Here is a 19,737-nt window from a genome sequence, read left to right as displayed (position 1 = left end):
TTATTTCACTTTACACAACTCAGCTGTGGCTCCAGATTCCCAAAATCTAACTCCAGCGTGGAGCGGCTGAGTGAATGTGGTCTGGACTCTGTGGAGGAGAGTCATGGTTTCAGAGACGCTGTAGAAGGACAGAACACCTGCTCTGTGATCCAGGTACACTCCTACTCTGGAGGACTGAGGACCTGAGATGGAGGTTCCCATGTTGTTGTACCAAAATTCATACTGGTTTTTGTAACAATCTAATGCCCAAGATTTGTCATTAAATCCAAATCCACCTTCATCCCCTGCTCTGCTGATGTTCTTGTATGTGACTGCTACATCAGCTCCTCCCCCTCTCATCTCCACCTCCCAGTAACAACGTCCAGTCAGACTCTCTCTGCTCAGGACCTGAAACCGATCTCTGACTCTGTCTGGATGACTAGAGTAAGACTGAGGTTGTGTCATTAATGTCACTTTTCTGTTCCCCTCTGACAGTAACAGATATGTGTTTGCTGTGTTTGGATCCAGTGTGATTTCACATGAATATTTCAAGAAGTCAGCTCTGCTCTTTGGTTCTGGTTCTGGTTCTGGTTCTGGCAGTAAAAGATCCACATCAGTGACTCTCATTAAGCTGTTTTTCCATTCCTCTCTCAGGATGTCCTGTAGTTTATCTCTGAGCTCTGACACAGCTGCTGTCACATCCTCAAAGTGCCTCAGAGGACAGATATTGATGCTGGGTGAGTGTGTAGACTCACTGAGTGCTGACACTGAGGGGTAGTTGTGCAGAAACTGGCTGTGATCCTCTGTGTGTGAGAGCTGCTTCAGCTCAGCATCTTTCCTCTTCAGCTCAGTGATCTCCTGCTCCAGCTTCTCCTGAAGCTCTTTGACTCGACTCCCTTCAGCTTCCTGCTGGGATCTGATCTGCTGCTTCACATCAGAGCTTCTTTTCTGGATGAGACGGATCAGCTCAGTGAAGATCTTCTGGCTGTGCTCCACTGTTTTATCAGCAGACTGATTGATGGCCTCCACCTCCTGCTGAAGCAGCTTCACATCTTTCTCTCTGTCCTGGATTCTCTGCTGGATCTGTTGTCGACTCCCCTCCAGCTCTCTCTGCCTCTCAGTCCTTTCTGCTGCAGCTGACACTGTGTCGTGGCCTTTATGTTCATCCACAGAGCAGAGATAACAGATAGACTTCTGATCAGTACGGCAGAACATCTTCATCACCTCATCATGAACAGAGCAGATGTTCTCCTGGAGCTTCTTGGAGGGCTCCACCAGCTTGTGTTTCCTGAATGGAGCCACATCATAATGAGGCTGAAGGTGTTCCTCACAGTAAGAGGCCAGACAGAATAAACAGGACTTGATGGCTTTCAGCTTTCTTCCAGAGCAGAAATCACAGGCCACATCTTCAGCTCCAGCATAGCAGTGATCAGCAGGAGCAGCTTGGAGTCCAGTCTTCTTCAGCTGCTCCACTAAATCAGCTAACATGGTGCTTTTCTCCAGAATAGGTCTTGGTGTGAAAGTATTCATGCATTGAGGGCAGCTGTGAATTCCCTTCTTGTTCTTTCCATTCCAGTAGCCTTTAATACAGTTCATGCAGTAGCTGTGTCCACAGGGAATAGTCACCGGCTCCTTCAGCACATCCAGACAGATCGAACAAGAGAAGCTTTCCAGGTCCAGTTTAACCATTTTCTTTGCTATTTCCTCCATTTGGCAGAGCAGTGTGTGACTCTCAGAGCAGAAACACCGTCTGTGCTGTCTTACAAAACAAATTCCACCTCCTTTTATTGCAGCTGATCTTCACTTAAGAGCTCCTCTACTGTCACACAATGGTTTCACACATCCTCCCACCTTCAGATCAGTTTGGGGAGGGAACAAGGAAGTTTCCTTCACTGAAAGGGACAGTGCTGGTTTCACCTCAATCCTGCAGTAAAGTCAGGATTGTTCAAGGGCTTGTTGCATTATTCTTATTTGTTTTCTTTCTCTTTGTCTATCAGACCAACATTGTTAGATACGTTTAGCAGGCAGCTGTACAGGAAATGTAAATGTTTCTGAATATTTTCATGCTTTTCATTTATATTTATATAATCAGCTCCAATCTGCAGAGGTTGATATTTATAAATCATAATCTTCTGCTGATAAGCTCACCTAAATCTTCTGACTGATGCATTCAAGTGCATGAAATGAAACATGAACTCTCGTTGTTCTGTTCCACGTATTGTTTAAGGGTCGTCATAGGTACGAGTTTGGGTGGAGCAGGTAACAGTAAGGTGGAGTTTCCAGCTGACTCCTCAGTTTCAGTCGGCTTTGGAGGCTGCAGATGGAGAGGTAACTGTGCTGTTTAATCTGCCACTTATTGATAAGTTAAAGTTTACAAAAAAATAATAATAAAAGGAAGAAGTTCCCTGAAAGCAGCATCAGTGTTACAGGTTGTGAGTCCTGTGAACAAACTGACACAGTGTTATGTTACACATATTTAAACTTCTCTTTCCTCATGTTGTTGAAGCTGCCAAAGACTCAGTGAAGCTTTCTCATGTCTCCCTGCAGTTTCAAAGCTGAAATCTGAAAACTAACACAAGAGGGCGCCTTCATCCTGCTCACAGGGATGCAGAGGAGGTCAAAGCTCCTGTTCTGTTCATTTACACTGAACTCTGCCTGTGTTCTGGCCACTAGAACATCCTAGTTTATTTTAAATCCGTAATACATAAATATTACCTAAAGTGTCTTTCAAGTATTAATGCCTTGTAGGCCTCATTGACCTGAGTTCATACAACTAATTTCAGTAAACCCAAGAACACCCTCAGACAGAGACTGATTAAACACCCAAACACAAACTGGGTGGTGTCATGTATGCAGTGCAGCAAAGACTGTGCAGACCTCTTTATAGGAGAGACCAAACAACAGCTCCACAAGCATATGGCACAACACAGGAGAGCCACCTCTTCAGGTCAAGACTCAGCAGTGCACCTTCATCTCAAGGAGAAGGGACACTCTTTGGAGGACAGTAATGTCCACATTCTAGACAGAGAAGACAGGTAGTTTGAGAGAGGAATCAAAGAAGCCAATCAATGTAAAACTGGGAAAAACATTGTTGAACAGAGGAGGTGGTCTCAGGTTTCACCTTCCCAGCACCTACAATGCAGCATTGTCTCTCCTCCAGAGGCAGTTTGACAATCATTCTCACCTTGGATTCTGTGACCAAAACTCACTCTGTCAGGCAGGTAGACAATTCGGAGGTGATAAAGACACTAACGACATGCAGATTGGTGGGTATTCAGTGACACATGTGACGGTAACGACCCTCTGCGTATAAGCTTATACATGTAGTTCAGACAAAAGAAGATGGTGTAACTCAGGCTACGGCTACACGAAAACGAAACGAGGTTTTTTTTGAAAACGGGTACGAAAATTCTTGCGACCACACGGAAACGTGCTGCTGTAAAGACTCAGGTCCAGACGAAAATGGATGAAAACGATGAAACGATGCAGTACACACGCCACTGTGTCACGCCACGCTGTGAGACAATAGAGAAGTGTTAAAATTGGCTCACAGCGTCAACGTGTGACTGACGCAAAAACGTTTTAGCTGTAACAATGGAAACGAAACGAGGCCGTTTTCAAACTTTCCCACTCTGGAACCCGTTTTCAAAAACTATCGTTTTGGGGTAGTGGGAACGTCGGCTCCGTGTGGCCGCGACAGCGAAACGATAAGAAAAAGTATCGTTTACAGTGAAAAACGTTTTCGTGTAGCCGCAGCCTCACACAATATTAAAAGCCATTCAGTCCCTCCCTCCTTTATTGTAGGTGACCTGGGCTCAAATCCCCTACATGAAAGGTAATACCTCCAGTTGGGGTCCTTAGGAAAGACCCCCTTACCCTACCTGTAAGTTGCTTTGGATAAAAGTTTCTGCCATATACATATGGTCACAAACTGGGCAGTGATAGAAAGAACTACAAAATTTCTGTAGAAATTTTGATGGATGCCAATGAAGCTACTACCCGCTGAGAGACAGAGGCTGTCATTTTATTGTCATGTTGTATTGTGAGTAGACATAACACAGTGGCTGGCATAAACCTGTTAAAACAGATGAACAGAGTTCATTTGAGAGAAAACCGTGAGGCCAAGCACAATGAGGGGAATATTTGGTGAAAGAGGACAAAAATACCTACATTGTGAAGTATATTTTGTCTAGGTGCAGCAGACATTTTGGATGTGAGAGAAGTTTATTTGAGTTATTTTGGTATTAATTTCGAGCTTGTGTAAAAATTGGCTTTGTTCTTAGACATTATAAATGAAATAGTCTCTGTACTTTTCCATGATGACCTAAAGTGAAGACAAAACAATTGGGAAAGCAAGGCCAGATTCACACACACACATTGTTTGGCTGATCCAGAGAATATGACAAAGCATGTTGAACCTACTCATGTCCAATCATACTCGGTCGAGTGTGAGTCCAACCTATGAGGCTATAAATACAAATGATACCCGGAAATCGAGGCTCAGTCTGACAGACTTCCTGCGGGAGCTCTGTTCCACTGAGCCCAGCGCTGATATGCTTGACATGTGACTATCAATGAACACTTTATTTAACTTGAGATTCCTCCGGCTTGTTATAGAGCTGCCATTGAAAGAATCGATCTAACAGGAGGCAGATTTAGTTTTCAGACAGCTCAACTCTGCAGGTTTTTTACCTCTTCTGAAGTCCAACAGCTGTACGAGAGTTCATGTCTCATGTCATATACTTAGGCTAGCCGTCCACTATTCCGGCACGTCAACGTAACTCGCCGGATTGGATGCCTAGTTGTCGCCGTGTTGCTACTACAGTGGGTGTGTGGGGCGTGTATGGCTCCGAGGGAAAGTAAATAACTTGTGATTTTAACCAACCAAAGTTTCTCCCTCTAAAAATTTGAGTTTTGGAGGGAAATTAATGTGTATGAATTGTCACCAATGGAACATTATTTCATATTGTACCATGGATCCGGATCTGCGAGCGAGGAGAGCTGCTATTGTGCTGCTGCGACACAGGAGATCACATGATCTACTGTCATTGGATAACGCACTCCGTCTGCCGTGGCAAATTTGCATAGAGTCCGGCCAAGCCCAACTTTTTGACGTGCAGCGGGTCCGCCGCTCGCCGTGCCGGAATCCCAGCATGCTTTGCGAGCATGGCGACAACGATCGGCCGGATTTCATTGAAAATGAATTGAATGCGTTGGATACGGCTTGACGTGCCGGAATAGTGGACGCCTACCGTTACTCTGCTCTCAGAGGTCATTTGAGGGGAAACTGTGAGGCCAAGCACAATAAAGGAACATTGGGTGAAAGAGGACAAAAATACCTACATTTTGAAGTATAATTTGTCTAGGTACAGCAGAAATTTTGGATGTGAGAGAAGTTTGTTTGAATTGTTTAGGTATTCATTTTGAGCTTGTCAAAGAAGAGTGTGAGACCCCATGACAGCAGAGTGAGAGGAGTCCTGATTTTTCCTAAAATTTAAACTGCCATTGTGTCAAAGCTATACAATATATCAAAAAACCCCTTAGTTCAATTAAAGTTGAGTCTTTCTTGGCCTGTTTAAACTTTGAATGATATCTCTATGATAAATTATGGCTGAGTTATGAGGCCTCCAAATAAGGCTACTTTTGTTGCATTATATATGAATTTTAATGCATTTCCAATGGGCCAAAATTCATAGTATTTCCCAATTTTCCGGGAATCTGTTTGAGTAATGAGAGAGAAAAGTCATAGCACACTAATCCCTATCGGTGGACACGTTGGGATATGCTATTTATCCCGGTCGGACCGACCGCGCGGGACTAGTTCTTTGCCAAATTCCTGACGGAAACAGGAGAATAATAAGTTTGCACAATAGAAATATGTGTGCCTTGATGACTTTGGCATTGGCACCCATAATAATTGTCTTTATTTTCACTGAGGCTTGTGTAAACCACTGATTCTATATAGTTTAAACTGGGTTTTCATTACTGAACTGATCTCATTCATCTGATGACACTCCTTAACTGTCACTGTTGAGAATGAGATTAAAGTCCCTAAAATTATTTATAGTTTAGAAAGAAATTGTTAGATTGTTAGAAATGGTTGTTTTTAATGTTCATCGTGAGGAGTCATTGTTGTGCTGAAGGAGTTTGTCCAACTTTGGGGTTGAGTTAATGTCTGAAAACATGGGGGATGGATGGGGACATCAGCGTCCTTTTGTCTTTCAGATCAGTGCAACTGATTCAGGTCTTTGGCTGCATGGATGTGATTATCATGCAGGAGTCTTTAGGTCAGTTTGTGATCTGTCTGAAGCCTCAGTTGAAAGAAACAGTCGTTAGCAGAGATGTTTCTCAGAGTACAGCTGTTTATCTTCTATCACCACCTGGAACCTCCACTTTTTGTCTTCTACACCTTTGTCTGTCCCCACACAAGTTCCATTTCAAACCTCAACCATCTGAGCTGTGAAACATCTTCTGCTTCAGATACTGATCAAAGATAGAAGTTCTGAAATGATCTCCCACTCCTTATAAATATACTAAAATCCCTGCGGTGGTTTAGAGTTCAGGTTTTTTTGGCATCAGCTGGACCCTGATGTTGTCAGAGTACCGTCACATTATTCTGCTGTTTATGTTGTTTGTGTTTTCAGTGTGAACAAGAGTGGACAGAACACCAAAGGAACTCCATCTTAAGATGCAGCTTATTTTATACACAGTGACAAAGAGACAAAGAGGGTTTCTATCAGGCTCAACCTGAAGACGTCAGTCAGTATACAGAGCTCGAAAGATAGATGATGATAAAACATGTCTGATGCAGTCTTAAGGAACCTTTAATCAGTAATATCTACATCTACATACGACTAGGGCTGGGTATCACCGCCAAGTTCCTAGATCGATTCGATTTCGATTCTTAGGGCTTTAAATCGATTAATCACGATTCGATTCGATTCGATTCGATCCGAATCGGTTCCATCTGCTTCTCTTGGCGCCAGGATTTAACCTCAAAATGTTGCATTTTGACATCAATATTTCAAAGGGCTGTGGCTTGACAGTGTTAACAGATTGTTACATTATATTAGTAACACCTGAAGCCACCCAGTGGAAAGAAGTATTAGTAAGATTTTACACTATATTCAACGTGACAGCCTACTTAATTAAATACATTTGTAGGAGCCATTTTAGTCTCACCTATAGGTAGGTTTTAGTGTAGTTTTAGATTTAGCCACTTGGGGGAGAACTTCTTTTATGGTAGCTAACTTAGTTCTAGGTATAATTACAGGTGCCCAGAATTAGTGGGTTGATGACTGCTTGGACTGGGGAACACATGGTTCTTACCGTAGCCGTGTGGATTGGAACCAGTAACTTCATGAAAAAAATCATTCATGAAAAAAAAGAAAAAAAAAAAAAAAAATCGATCTCATGCCCTACAAATCGATTATGCAAATTTTAAATGAAATCGATCCAAAATCGATTTAATCGATTTTTTTACCCAGCCCTACATACGACAGTTCATGTTTCATGTCATGCACTTGAATGCATCAGTCAGAAGATTTAGGTGAGCCTCTCAGCACAAGATCATGATTTATAAATATCAACCTCCGCAGAGCAGGGCTGATTATATAAATATAAATGAAAAGCATGAAAATATTCAGAAACATTTACATTTCCTGTACAGCTGCCTGCTAAACGTATCTAACAATGTTGGTCTGATAGATGCAGAGAAAACAGATTTTCTTCATGTTCAACTTTCAGTGGAAGGTTAATGAATGAATCTTTCCCTTCAACAGAAAACAAATAAGAATAATGCAACAAACCCTTGAACAATCCTGATTTAACTGCAGGATTGAGGTGAAACCAGCACTGTCCCTTTCAGAGAAGGAAACTTCCTTGTTCCCTCCCCAAACTGATCTGAAGGTGGGAGGATGTGTGAAACCATTGTGTGACAGTAGAGGAGGTCTTTAGTGAAGATCAGCTGCAATAAAAGGAGGTGGAATTTGTTTTGTAAGACAGCACAGATGGTGTTTCTGCTCTGAGAGTCACACACTGCTCTGCCAAATGGAGGAAATAGCAAAGAAAATGGTTAAACTGGACCTGGAAAGCTTCTCTTGTTCGATCTTTCTGGATGTGCTGAAGGAGCCGGTGACTATTCCCTGTGGACACAGCTACTGCATGAACTGTATTAAAGGCTACTGGAATGGAAAGAATAAGAAGGGAATTCACAGCTGCCCTCAATGCATGAATACTTTCACACCAAGGCCTATTCTGGAGAAAAGCACCATGTTAGCTGATTTAGTGGAGCAGCTGAAGAAGACTGGACTCCAAGCTGCTCCTGCTGATCACTGCTATGCTGGAGCTGAAGATGTGGCCTGTGATTTCTGCTCTGGAAGAAAGCTGAAAGCCATCAAGTCCTGTTTATTCTGTCTGGCCTCTTACTGTGAGGAACACCTTCAGCCTCATTATGATGTGGCTCCATTCAGGAAACACAAGCTGGTGGAGCCCTCCAAGAAGCTCCAGGAGAACATCTGCTCTGTTCATGATGAGGTGATGAAGATGTTCTGCCGTACTGATCAGAAGTCTATCTGTTATCTCTGCTCTGTGGATGAACATAAAGGCCACGACACAGTGTCAGCTGCAGCAGAAAGGACTGAGAGGCAGAGAGAGCTGGAGGGGAGTCGACAACAGATCCAGCAGAGAATCCAGGACAGAGAGAAAGATGTGAAGCTGCTTCAGCAGGAGGTGGAGGCCATCAATCAGTCTGCTGATAAAACAGTGGAGGACAGCCAGAAGATCTTCACTGAGCTGATCCGTCTCATCCAGAAAAGAAGCTCTGATGTGAAGCAGCAGATCAGATCCCAGGAGGAAGCTGAAGTGAGTCGAGTCAAAGAGCTTCAGGAGAAGCTGGAGCAGGAGATCACTGAGCTGAAGAGGAAAGATGCTGAGCTGAAGCAGCTCTCACACACAGAGGATCACAGCCAGTTTCTGCACAACTACCCCTCAGTGTCAGCACTCAGTGAGTCTACACACTCACCCAGCATCAATATCCGTCCTCTGAGGCACTTTGAGGATGTGACAGCAGCTGTGTCAGAGCTCAGAGATAAACTACAGGACATCCTGAGAGAGGAATGGACAAACAGCTCAATGAGAGTCACTGATGTGGATCTTTTACTGCCAGAACCAGAACCAGAACCAGAACCAAAGAGCAGAGCTGACTTCTTAAAATATTCATGTGAAATCACACTGGATCCAAACACAGCAAACACATGTCTGTTACTGTCAGAGGGGAACAGAAAAGTGACATTAATGACACAACCTCAGTCTTACTCTGATCATCCAGACAGATTCAGAGATCGGTTTCAGGTTTTGAGCAGAGAGAGTCTGACTGGACGTTGTTACTGGGAGGTGGAGATGAGAGGGGGAGGAGCTGATGTAGCAGTCGCATACAAGAACATCAGCAGACCAGGGGATGAAGGTGGATTTGGATTTAATGACAAATCTTGGGCATTAGATTGTTATCAAAACAGTTGTGAACTTTGGTTCAACAACATGAAAACCTCCATCTCAGGTCCTCAGTCCTCCAGAGTAGGAGTGTACCTGGATCACAGAGCAGGTGTTCTGTGCTTCTACAGCGTCTCTGAAACCATCACTCTCCTCCACAGAGTCCAGACCACATTCACTCAGCCTCTCTATGCTGGAGTTTATGTTTATGATACAGGAGACACAGCTGAGTTTTGTGAAGTGAATTAAAGGTATTTTGTTGCTGGGAGTTCATTGCTGTGATGTATCTGCACTGCTGTTCTGTTGTTTATTTGATGTTGTTTATTTGCTGCTTTTTCCTGTGTCTGTGCAGCCATGGAGGATATCACTGCTATTGATAAGTTTGATTCACAGAAATATTTCTCTATTCTCTAAATAGAGATAGATTCTCTAAAATATTAACTTCTCTGAGCTATACATATCAGTTGGATCCTTGTGTTGATGTATTTTTTTGTTGTTGTTTCTCTTCCACATCATGGAGCAGAACATAGAAATCAACAGACCTTCCTTTATTACAGATTCTTTTCAATTCATCACTTTGCAAATGTAAAAATAATTCTGGACTTACAATTTGATTTGTTTCAGAGATCAAATGTTTTTGTTGTTTTCTAAATCAACCAAGAAATGATAAAGTCTGTTATGAGGTGTTCAGAAATTCATTTCTAGGATCAGGAGATCAGTTATCATGTTTATTGTGAGAGCAAATTAAAGTTTTTATAAGAAATACCATTTTATTGTTCTGACATTTATTCTTTAAAAGTGAGGAACTATTTGTATATGACTCATTAGAAAAAACAGCAGGGACATTATGAACAAGAAAATTTCTGAAGAAGTTTTGATGGGTGCCAATGGAGCTTCTGCCCGCTGAGAGACAGACGCTGTCATGTTATAGTCATGTTGTATTGGGAGCAGACATGACACAGTGGCTGGCATAAACCTGTTATAACAGGTCAGCCATCTTGGCTGTGCCCTCAGAAGGAATATCAGCTGTGTGATCAGAGTGGGTAAGAGGAGAGTGCCAGAAGGGACGGCAGAAGCCACTGGTGTAAGTTTTATTCTGCTCCTATGTATGGTATTTTTTTATTGCCAGTTTTAAAAACAGCCTTCACATTGATTTGATAAGGAGATGAGTTTACCTGGCTATAATGGCCGTCAATGGCAGCCCGAGTGGTCGTTCTCTCCGCTCGGAGGTCATTTGAGAGAAAACCGTGAGGCCAAGCACAATGACAGGTACATTGGGTGAAAGAGGACAAAAATACCTACATTTTGAAGTATAATTTGTCTAGGTGCAGCAGACATTTTGGATGTGAGAGAAGTTTGTTTGAATTGTTTAGGTATTAATTTTGAGCTTGTCAAGATAGAGTGTGAGGCCCCAGGACAGCAGAGTGAGAGAAGTCCTGATTTTTCCTAAATATTAAACTGCCATTATGTCAAAGCTATAAAATATATCAACAAACCATTTAGTTCAGTTAAAGCCGGGTCTTTCCTGTCCTATTTAAACTTTGAATGATGTCTCTATGATTAACTACGGCTGAGTTGTGAGGCCTCCAAATAGGGCTACCTTTGTCCCATTATATATGAATTCTAATGCATTTCCAATGGGGCAAAATTCACAGTATTTCCCAATTTTCGGGAATCTGTTTGAGTAATGAGAGAGAAAAGTCATAGCACTCCAGTCCCTATCGGTGGACATGTGGGGATATGCTTTTTATCCCGGTCGGATCAACTTTGAGGGAGTAGTTCCTTGCCGAAATTCGTGACGGAAACGGGAGAACAATAAGTATGCACATTGTAATATGTGTGCCTTGATGCCTTTGGCATTGGCACCCATGATAATTGTATTTATTTTCACTGAGGCTTGTGTAAACCACAGACTGTATATAGTTTAAACTGTGTTTTCATGACTGAGCTGATCTCATTCATCTGATGACACTCCTGTCACGATTGAGAATGAGATTAAAATCCCTAAAATTATTTTTAGTTTAGATAGAAATTGTTAGATTATTAGAAATGGTTGTTTTTAATGTTCCTCCTGAGGATGTAGCGTCATTGCTGTGGTGAAGGAGTTTGTCCAAGTTTGGGCTTGAGTTAATGTCTGAAAACATGGGGGATGGATGGTAACATTCCCGTCCCTTTGTCTTTCAAATCAGTGCAACTGATTCAGGTCTTTGGCTGCATGGATGTGATCATCATGCAAGATTCTGTAGGTCAGTTTGTGATCTGTCTAAAGCTTCAGTTGAAAGAAACAGAGTCGTAAGCAGAGCTGTTTCTTAAGGCTCGTGTATACTTCGCAGCAGTGTGTCGCAGTGAGCTTGTCGCAGACACGACGCAGTTATTTTTTGATTTATGCCTCTTTTGAAGCGCTGTCTGCGCTATGTTAATCCCACGCCACAACGCAAGAGGGACAATCACGAACAAGCTAGGATTGTGGGTGTTACGGTTACGGAGGTCATTCAACAACAATGGCGACTGGACGAATGCGCACTTTGATTGAGATGCAGCTGATCGATCTAGAAATAGAAGAAATATTGCTACTACTGGAGCTGGCAGAGAGGGAAAGAATCGTCACGGTTAGCACGGTTAGCGTCAGCCGGTTAGCAAACCGGAAATACGCATAGTGTAGAGCGGATGTAGAGTTGACCAATCAGAGGCCTCCTTTCTCTCCCCCCTGCGGCGATGTCTGCGACACTGTCTGCGACACTGTCTGCGGTGAGTTACAATTTTGAGGAGGTGCACCAGAGTGTCTGCGTAGTGTCTGCGTAGGGGGGGGGGCATGTCTGCGTACATACGCAGACGACCTGGTTTCCGACCATAAACCGCCCTTAAGAGTACAGCTGTTTATCTTCTATCACCATCTGGAACCTCCACTTTTTGTCTCTAAACAGTATAGTTCTATTTTAGAAGTCAGAATGCAATAACAGATTCTGTTTCAGAATCTATAAAAAGCTGATTGAGAGGCTGATGTTGAGCCTGCACATCGACTTCCCTGATGTGATTGTTCTCTGCAGCTGAAAATGGGACTCTCAGATAACTTAGTGTCTGTCAAGCTCCTCTGTTCTCTGTGTGTAGTTTTGTGTTTGTTGTCATATAGAGAAACCAGGGAAGCTCAATCCCACGACATGCTCATAAACTGCGTCTTTTCTAAACAGTATAAGTATGTGTTGTTTTTCAGGCGCTTTGCCTTTCAGGCTTTTAGAAACTACAGTGATGTCATGTCCTTTGATGACATGTTTCCACTTTGATGTCATGCGAAACTGTGAGGATACCCTCTCTTTTTCAGCTATATGATCTGAACTGTAAATAATATGCAGCACATGTTCATAGAGCCCAGGCAATGGTGGCAAACATGGGTTGTATGAATGCTGTATGAGATGTAAATGAAAACAGAAGCAGGGATCCTTTTTATATATGTGATTAAAAATGGGACAACAGTAACTGAACCTGAATGCATCATTGTCCATGTCAGTAATAATGTATTTAGAGTACTGGGACTTTTCCCGGTGGGCCGGTGGGTCAGTGGGCCTGTAGAGTTTTAATGTAGTTGGGCTGGCCTTTGATGTGATAACCAATGTTAACAGTTCCTCTAGTGTCTGGCTAATCAACATTGGAGGGCCCAGGGTATAGGCCCCTCCTCCTCTTCATCTGTCAATTCATCAATCAATCAGCGGTGCAAAAATGGAGAAGAAACGTAAAGGAGGAGGGCAAAAATTGAGAGAAAAGAAATGGCACGCACTACAAGCAGATGTGGCCAAGTGTCAGAAAATGACGTGACAGGGAGGAGGATGCTAGTCAGCTGTAATGTGATGACGGGCGCTGAATGGCTGCCCACCGCTCCAGGTTGGCATCTGTCTCTGAGTGTGTGACCCTGTGCATGTGCATGTGTGTGTCAACAGGTGCCAACCTGGACGGGTTAAAAGCGGAGGACAAATTTCGTGTGTATGCAAGTATGCATGACCAATAAATCGGATCTTAATCTTAATCTTAATTATTTTCTAGCTTGCTAACTTTTAGCACAATGCATTTCGGATAGTTTGGCTGTAAAAACGTTATTATCGTGTGTGGACTAGGCCCAGGCGTGAAACATAGATATCAAACAACACGATGTAGGAGAATGTTCAATACATTTAAAGGCATGGTTGGTAATCATGGAGAGCTGGCAAGATTTGAAAGTAGCACCTCCGCTAAGCGGGATGGATCAGTGCTCCATGGAAAGCCACGCCCCCACAAACTTGAACGCGCATCTGACGGTGGGACTCATGTCTCATTTACCTGTACATATTTCATGAATATAACAAATCCCCCCAAAGCAAAAAAAAGAATTACCTGCCCAACAGGTTTTATGTCCTCAGCCAGAGGAGTTTGGATTGGTCAGCTTTTTGTCAGTCCTGCAGCTGTCTTCACACTATTAAGCAACTATTGCAGACTATTCGAAGTAACTATGAAAACTATTATATATTCATTCTAATCAAGGCCTCAGATGGAATTATGTGTCATTATCTCTTCAATAATGTTTACATGCATATTTTTTTGTCTCCCACAATCAACATATTTGTTTCACCTTCCATCATCCGCCTTCCATCATCCGCCTCCAGTATTCGCCACCATGCTCTGCTGCCCCGGCCCCTGAGTGGGCCAGTCAGGTAGTAAATTCCCGGCCCACTTTTTTGCCCCAGTCCGCCCCTGATTGTATGTTACGGTGCTCACAGCTGCTTTCTTCACGCCTCACCTGGAAGTGTCTTTGAAGCTGTTTTGTATGTTGTCTCCACTGACTGTGAAGCAAAAGTAACACAACAGCCACATCTGCAGCTTGTTCTCAGTGTTTACAGCACAATCATTCAGCTGTTTTCATGCATCAACATAATACAGTAATAACAGTGTAGTCATGCTGGTTTCTATTAAGAGCTGCTTACAAGCAGAATGGGATTATTTCTACGTGTCAGCATACAGTGTATAACATGGATTCTAGTAAGAATCTGACTTTGAAAGGCAGAATCAACATGTAAATGATAAAGTGTCTTCCTGTGGATGTTCTCAGATATGTACAGTATGAACACTGTGATCCTTTCCCACATGTCCCAGTATGTCTGATTGTGTTCCAAGTGAGGGTCAGACTGGAGAAAGTGTCATGAAGCTGCCAGCCTTAAAGAATCAATAAAAGCTCTGAATCCCAAAGCATCTCAGTGTCATTCCAGTGTCATCTCTCTAAGTAATGATGGAAGAAGCAGAAGCTTCAGCTGCTCCTCCTGAGCTCTACTTTCCATATTGTCCACACTGACTGTGAATCAGAAGCAGCACAACAGCCACATCTGCAGCTTGTTGCTGAAAAGCTGTTCTGACAACATTCACAGCCCAATAAGCAGCACAGTGACAGCAATGTAGTTGTGTTTGTGAGTCAGAGGAAATCTCAGGTTCCCACCATGTGAGTGAAGGACAGACTGCAGCACTGATAAAAATGAATTCCCAGCATCAGTGTGTCAGTGGAACTGAAGGTGAACTGTCTGAGAGCTGAACACTGACAGCACTTTGTTCTCTTCTGGCTCGATGATGACGGATAGAAATAAAGCCTTCATGAGATCTGCCACCTTCTTTTCTTGTGTCTTTGTTTCCTCCTCCTGTGCTGTTAGTCTGGAGGCCAGATTAATATTGGCGGCAGTCTTTTCTTTCAGTTGCTCTTTCCAGCTCTCTGCCTCTTTCAGAACTGACTGATATTCAGTTTCTGCTGCTGCTGCTTTCAGAGTTTCACACAATCCTGCAGGGACTCGGTTGCACTGCTTGAGCTCCTGCTCACACTTTTGACGGAGATGACGCTCACGCGTCAAACAGTTTTCCACCTTCTTTAGTTTGTCCTCAGTCATGGAGCAGCCGCTCTCTGCTGCCACTCTTCTGTCTTTTTCTCCTGTCAGAAAGAAATGTTTCTTCAGCAGCTTTGTCCTGAGAATATCCATCCCATGCTATAAATAGCTGATCTAGTCATTCTTCTGTCGGTAAGAGTTCTGTCATTTCTCTGATCCATAATCTCGGTCGGCAGCAGAGGCGTTAGAGGGAATCCCCTCGGTTTGTGAAACTGGAAACTTCCACTTGACGCGAGGAACTGCGGAGGCCTGGAGATGATCCTGCAGGAGCTGGACATCCTCTGAGTGAGGAGTCCCAGCTGCAGCAGAGACCTGGGATTGTTCTTTTTCCAACAGTTGGTGGGTTCCTTATAACTTTCCTTACTGCCAAAAGTAATGGGACACGTGTAGAAACCCTCGGGCAAATCGTCGTCTGCCATGTCACACCACTGAAGTGGAGGAGATGATTTCTTGGTTGAACTCTGGACGTGTTTCTTCAGATAAACTCCTGACCAACTGTGAAAAAGCAGTGAAAATGTCTGGCCTTTATAAACTTTGTGATGTCAAACAAGATCAGAGAGACATCGATTGTGATGTCACCACAGTGATGACATCACAACTTTGTGAAGGCTTCTGTTCTGTCTCTTCTGGTCTGTGGTTCCAACCACAGATTCTGGATGGAACTGAAGTCTGGATTCCAGAATGCTGATTTGTGTTCTCTGTTAATCTCTGGACGACTTCAGCTGATTACTTCCTGTCACTGTCACGTTGGAAGGTCCACTTCTGCCAGTTTTTCAGCAGCCAGTATCATGTTTTCCATCAGCAGTGTTTTCCAAGACAGAATAATGTCAGTTTGTTTAAAATGTTGCCAAAATAAACTATTACAATTACAACAAATGTCATCTCAGGGCACTTCAGTAATAAAGTCCAATTCAGGCCAATTGGAGTTCAATTCATTGAAATTATAATCCAATTAATTCAATTCAGAATGAATCCAATTAATTCGTACAGAGCAATTGAAAAACTATTTCCTAGCTAAGGAAAACCAACAGATGGCACCGAACTGGCACTATTTCTAATTAGATAGAACTTTTTAATAGTTCTAAGATCATATCTTTCTGGTTTTATTTGAGTCCCGAGTAATTATGAAAGTGGGGTTTTAATTTAAGAAAAAGCCTCAAAATAAAGTGATTTTTAGGAGTATGCAGGGATTCATTTCCATCTAATGAACAGGTCAGTTATATTAAACAGTGGGCCGTGTGAGCAGCAATCAGGGGAGTAAGGAGTTCACAGATCATAGACAGAGGCAACCGTCCAACTATTCAAAGCTTTTAAAATGATTTATAAAATCTGACAGGTAACCAGGGAAGGAAGTTCTTTAATCCTGGAAATATTCTCCAGGTGATAGTCGGCTGACTTCCTAACTGACCTGATCTGGCTGCTGAAGCTCAGCTCTGAGTCCATAATAACAGCCAGATTCCTGCTTGGTTTGTGCTTTTTAACATCACAGCCTGAAGCTGAGCTCAGATTTTTAACAGCTGACAATGACCTCTGTTTTATCTTTGTTTAGCTGCAGGAAGTTCTGGATCATCCGGTTGGTTAATTGTTGGAGGCTCTTTGCTGGGCCAGTTATTCCTCTGTGCCAGCAGCTGAGCACCAGTTCTGCCAAAACTAACAGGAAACATCATCCTGCACCGCTGGATTATCAACAAGTAATACTGACCAAGTCAGGAGATTAAAAAGGATGCAGAGGATAGTCAACCATCTCCTAAACACGGGACTTGTGTTTGAGACCAATCTTTGAACTGCTGTGAGATCGTTGTTTCCTTCATTCGTTTTTCACCTTTTTTTCCAAAACTACTTGGTCGAAAGGTGTAAAACATTAAAAGTACTGGGTTAAAGTTAGAAAAGCATCATGTTTAGGAAATAAAATACACTTTAGGGGGAAAAACTTGGCCAATAAGACCAGGAGCTCCTGACCTGTCTCATACATTTCAGTAAGACCTCGGGAAATTGTACCAAAAAGGGCAAAACATGTCTCCTTTAAAGGACCAATAAGAGCTACATCTCAGACTCTACAGGCCTCAGTTAACTTGTTAAATGTGTGAGTGGGTCGGTGTGAAAACTCAACATCTAGGATGTTATTTCCAGCTTCTACGTTTAACTGAAATAGAAAATCTGAGAATTACGACAAATTTGGGTAGAGCTATTTTACGACAGTAAAATATTTGGCAGTGACTAAGTTCCTTTATCACAGACAGGAGGGCGGAGGTGAGAGGAGACAATGAGGCTGATACCAGAACAACCAGATGAGCCTCCAGCGTCCACCTGTCCTGATAGTCCCTCACAAGCAGCTGTCTGTTGTTTAGCTCGTTAAGCTTTGATTGGTCTGGGCTGCTCTGTGGCATTATTTATAAACCTTCACCCTTGCTGTTTCCTCTCATAGCTTGTTTTCACCATGACAGCTGCTGGGTTCTTCCTGAGGTATAAGCACAAGCTGCCTTTTACAGATTTTGTTTGATTGGAAACATTAGTTAATATTGCATTCTTACTCTTTGTTGTACATAATTTCAGGGTTTCCCTCTTTGCCTTGTTGACTGCTGCTACATGGGGTTTTCCCACTAAAGGTGTGCTATCATCTGTTGTGGTAAAACATTACATGCTTGCTTGAATCAGCTTCTGCTAAACTTGTTCTCATGCACCCAGGTTCAAAATCAGCAGGCCAGAGCAGCAGCGGCACAAGAGCTGCAGGTAATTTTGGCTCTTACCAGGGAGCAGCCGCTGGCCGCCCGGTGACCGTGCCCAACACTGCTTCCAGTAACACTTATATGGCGACACCTGTGCTGGTCTCTGGTGTAAGTCAACCTGTTCTTCAGGCAGACCCAAGACTCAGCAGCTATGGCTCATTTGTGCCAACGCAACTGGTTGTCCAAGCTCCCGGTTTTGTCCAAGCTCCCGGTTTTGTCCAAGCTCCCGGTTTTGTCCAAGCTCCTGGCCTTGTCCAAGGTGCTCTTCAGGCAGACCCAAGATTCAGCAGCTCTGGCTCCGTTGTGCCCGTGCAAATGGCTGTGCAAGCTTCTGGTGTCCCACAGGCTGTTCAGACGGGTCCAGCATTGAGCAGCTTGAGCTCTGGCCTGCCTGCAACAGGATACTCTACTGTCACTTATGTGCCTGTTGACGTAGGATCTGACGCTGGCGCTCTGCAACCTGGAGCTGCCCAACCTGGACCACAAGGTAAATCTTCTGCTTGGAGTATAGATGGCCCAAAATATGTTTGGAAGCCTAAAGGTGTTTTCAATCTTGCCGAGCTCTATTATGAAGCAGAAACCTGCCGTGTTTCGATGTCAAGACTCTGTGCTATCAGAGCTTCTGCTGTGAAAAGGACTAATTGTGAAATGTCTCCACACAGAAACCCAGTGGGCTATCGCTCCCTCAGTCTTTGAGGATGCGTCAGCCCAAGGCCTCAGCCTCACTGACGTTCTCCCTGCAGCCCCTCTGTCACCACCTGGCCCTGTCCTCCAGTCAGGGGAGACCTCCAGTGTCACGAAGGAAGCTGAACTCGGGAATTACCAGCAGCAGACGGAGGAATTCAGCTACCCGGATAATCGCCAAGGGTCTGGACCGGGATCCGCAACCGTACTGGTGCCACGCTTTGGTGTGGGTGGATCTCCTAACTTTGACTACAGGCTTTTGTACGGCTTGTACCCCTCTGGAACCTACAGCACCTTCAGCCAGCAGCATGAGAAGGGCAAAGACTACTTTCAGGATGTCCACTACTTGAAGGAGCATATTACTGACAGCCATGGTTCTGGGCAGCAGAAAAAGTTCTTCCCAAGTGCCCGCTAGAGCTGAACATGATGTGCAGAGGGTATGTTGAGAGTGGTACCTGCAAATGATGTCTTCATCGCAGTGCTCTAACTAATCTGGTTCTGTTTCAGATTGGAAAGCTCAATCCAACGGCATAAGATTCTTTTTAGTCTTTGAATAAAATCTTATGAAATGATCTCGCTTCAGAATGATTGAGGGAAACAATGTCCTGTGTACACCATCTGGGTTCAAGGCAAATGGCAGGCATCACCTGTCATATTTGACTGGGACGTTCTGCTTTTGGTTTCAAACATGGCTTCTCAAAGCTCTGCATCTTGAGAGGAATTGCTATGAAGGTGTTAAATAGTTGCACCCTTTGCTCAATTGACTATAGCGATCAGCTACAGCATCCTTTACAGCCATTTCTCTACACCTGTAGATGGCAGCCAGACACAACCCCTTCTATGCAGCGCATGCTTCAAATTGGTACAACTTTGATCCACCACGTAACTCCGGGCACAGATTGCTGAGTGCACGGTAGCCAACCTGAAGGCTTGCCAAACATTGTGCTTGAAATACTTGGCTGGATACT

At 43.5% G+C, this 19,737-nt stretch overlaps 2 protein-coding genes across 2 annotated transcripts; one reads left to right on the top strand and one right to left on the bottom strand.

Annotated features, from left to right (window-relative positions):
• Positions 1-1,689, bottom strand: LOC142387595 (tripartite motif-containing protein 16-like). The gene has a single exon (XM_075472650.1). The coding sequence runs from the start codon at positions 1,687-1,689 to the stop codon at positions 1-3; it is 1,689 nt and encodes a 562-aa protein (XP_075328765.1).
• A 6,339-nt stretch (positions 1,690-8,028) lies between these two features.
• LOC142387579 (tripartite motif-containing protein 16-like) lies at positions 8,029-9,717 on the top strand. Its single transcript, XM_075472649.1, has one exon. The coding sequence runs from the start codon at positions 8,029-8,031 to the stop codon at positions 9,715-9,717; it is 1,689 nt and encodes a 562-aa protein (XP_075328764.1).
• The last annotated feature ends 10,020 nt before the right edge of the window (positions 9,718-19,737 follow it).

Source organism: Odontesthes bonariensis, chromosome 2 (genome assembly GCF_027942865.1).
Source record: "Odontesthes bonariensis isolate fOdoBon6 chromosome 2, fOdoBon6.hap1, whole genome shotgun sequence".
NCBI classification, from domain to species: domain Eukaryota; kingdom Metazoa; phylum Chordata; class Actinopteri; order Atheriniformes; family Atherinopsidae; genus Odontesthes; species Odontesthes bonariensis.
The sequence above is the reverse complement of the archived record's forward strand: the minus strand, read 5'-3'. Positions and strand labels throughout refer to the sequence as shown.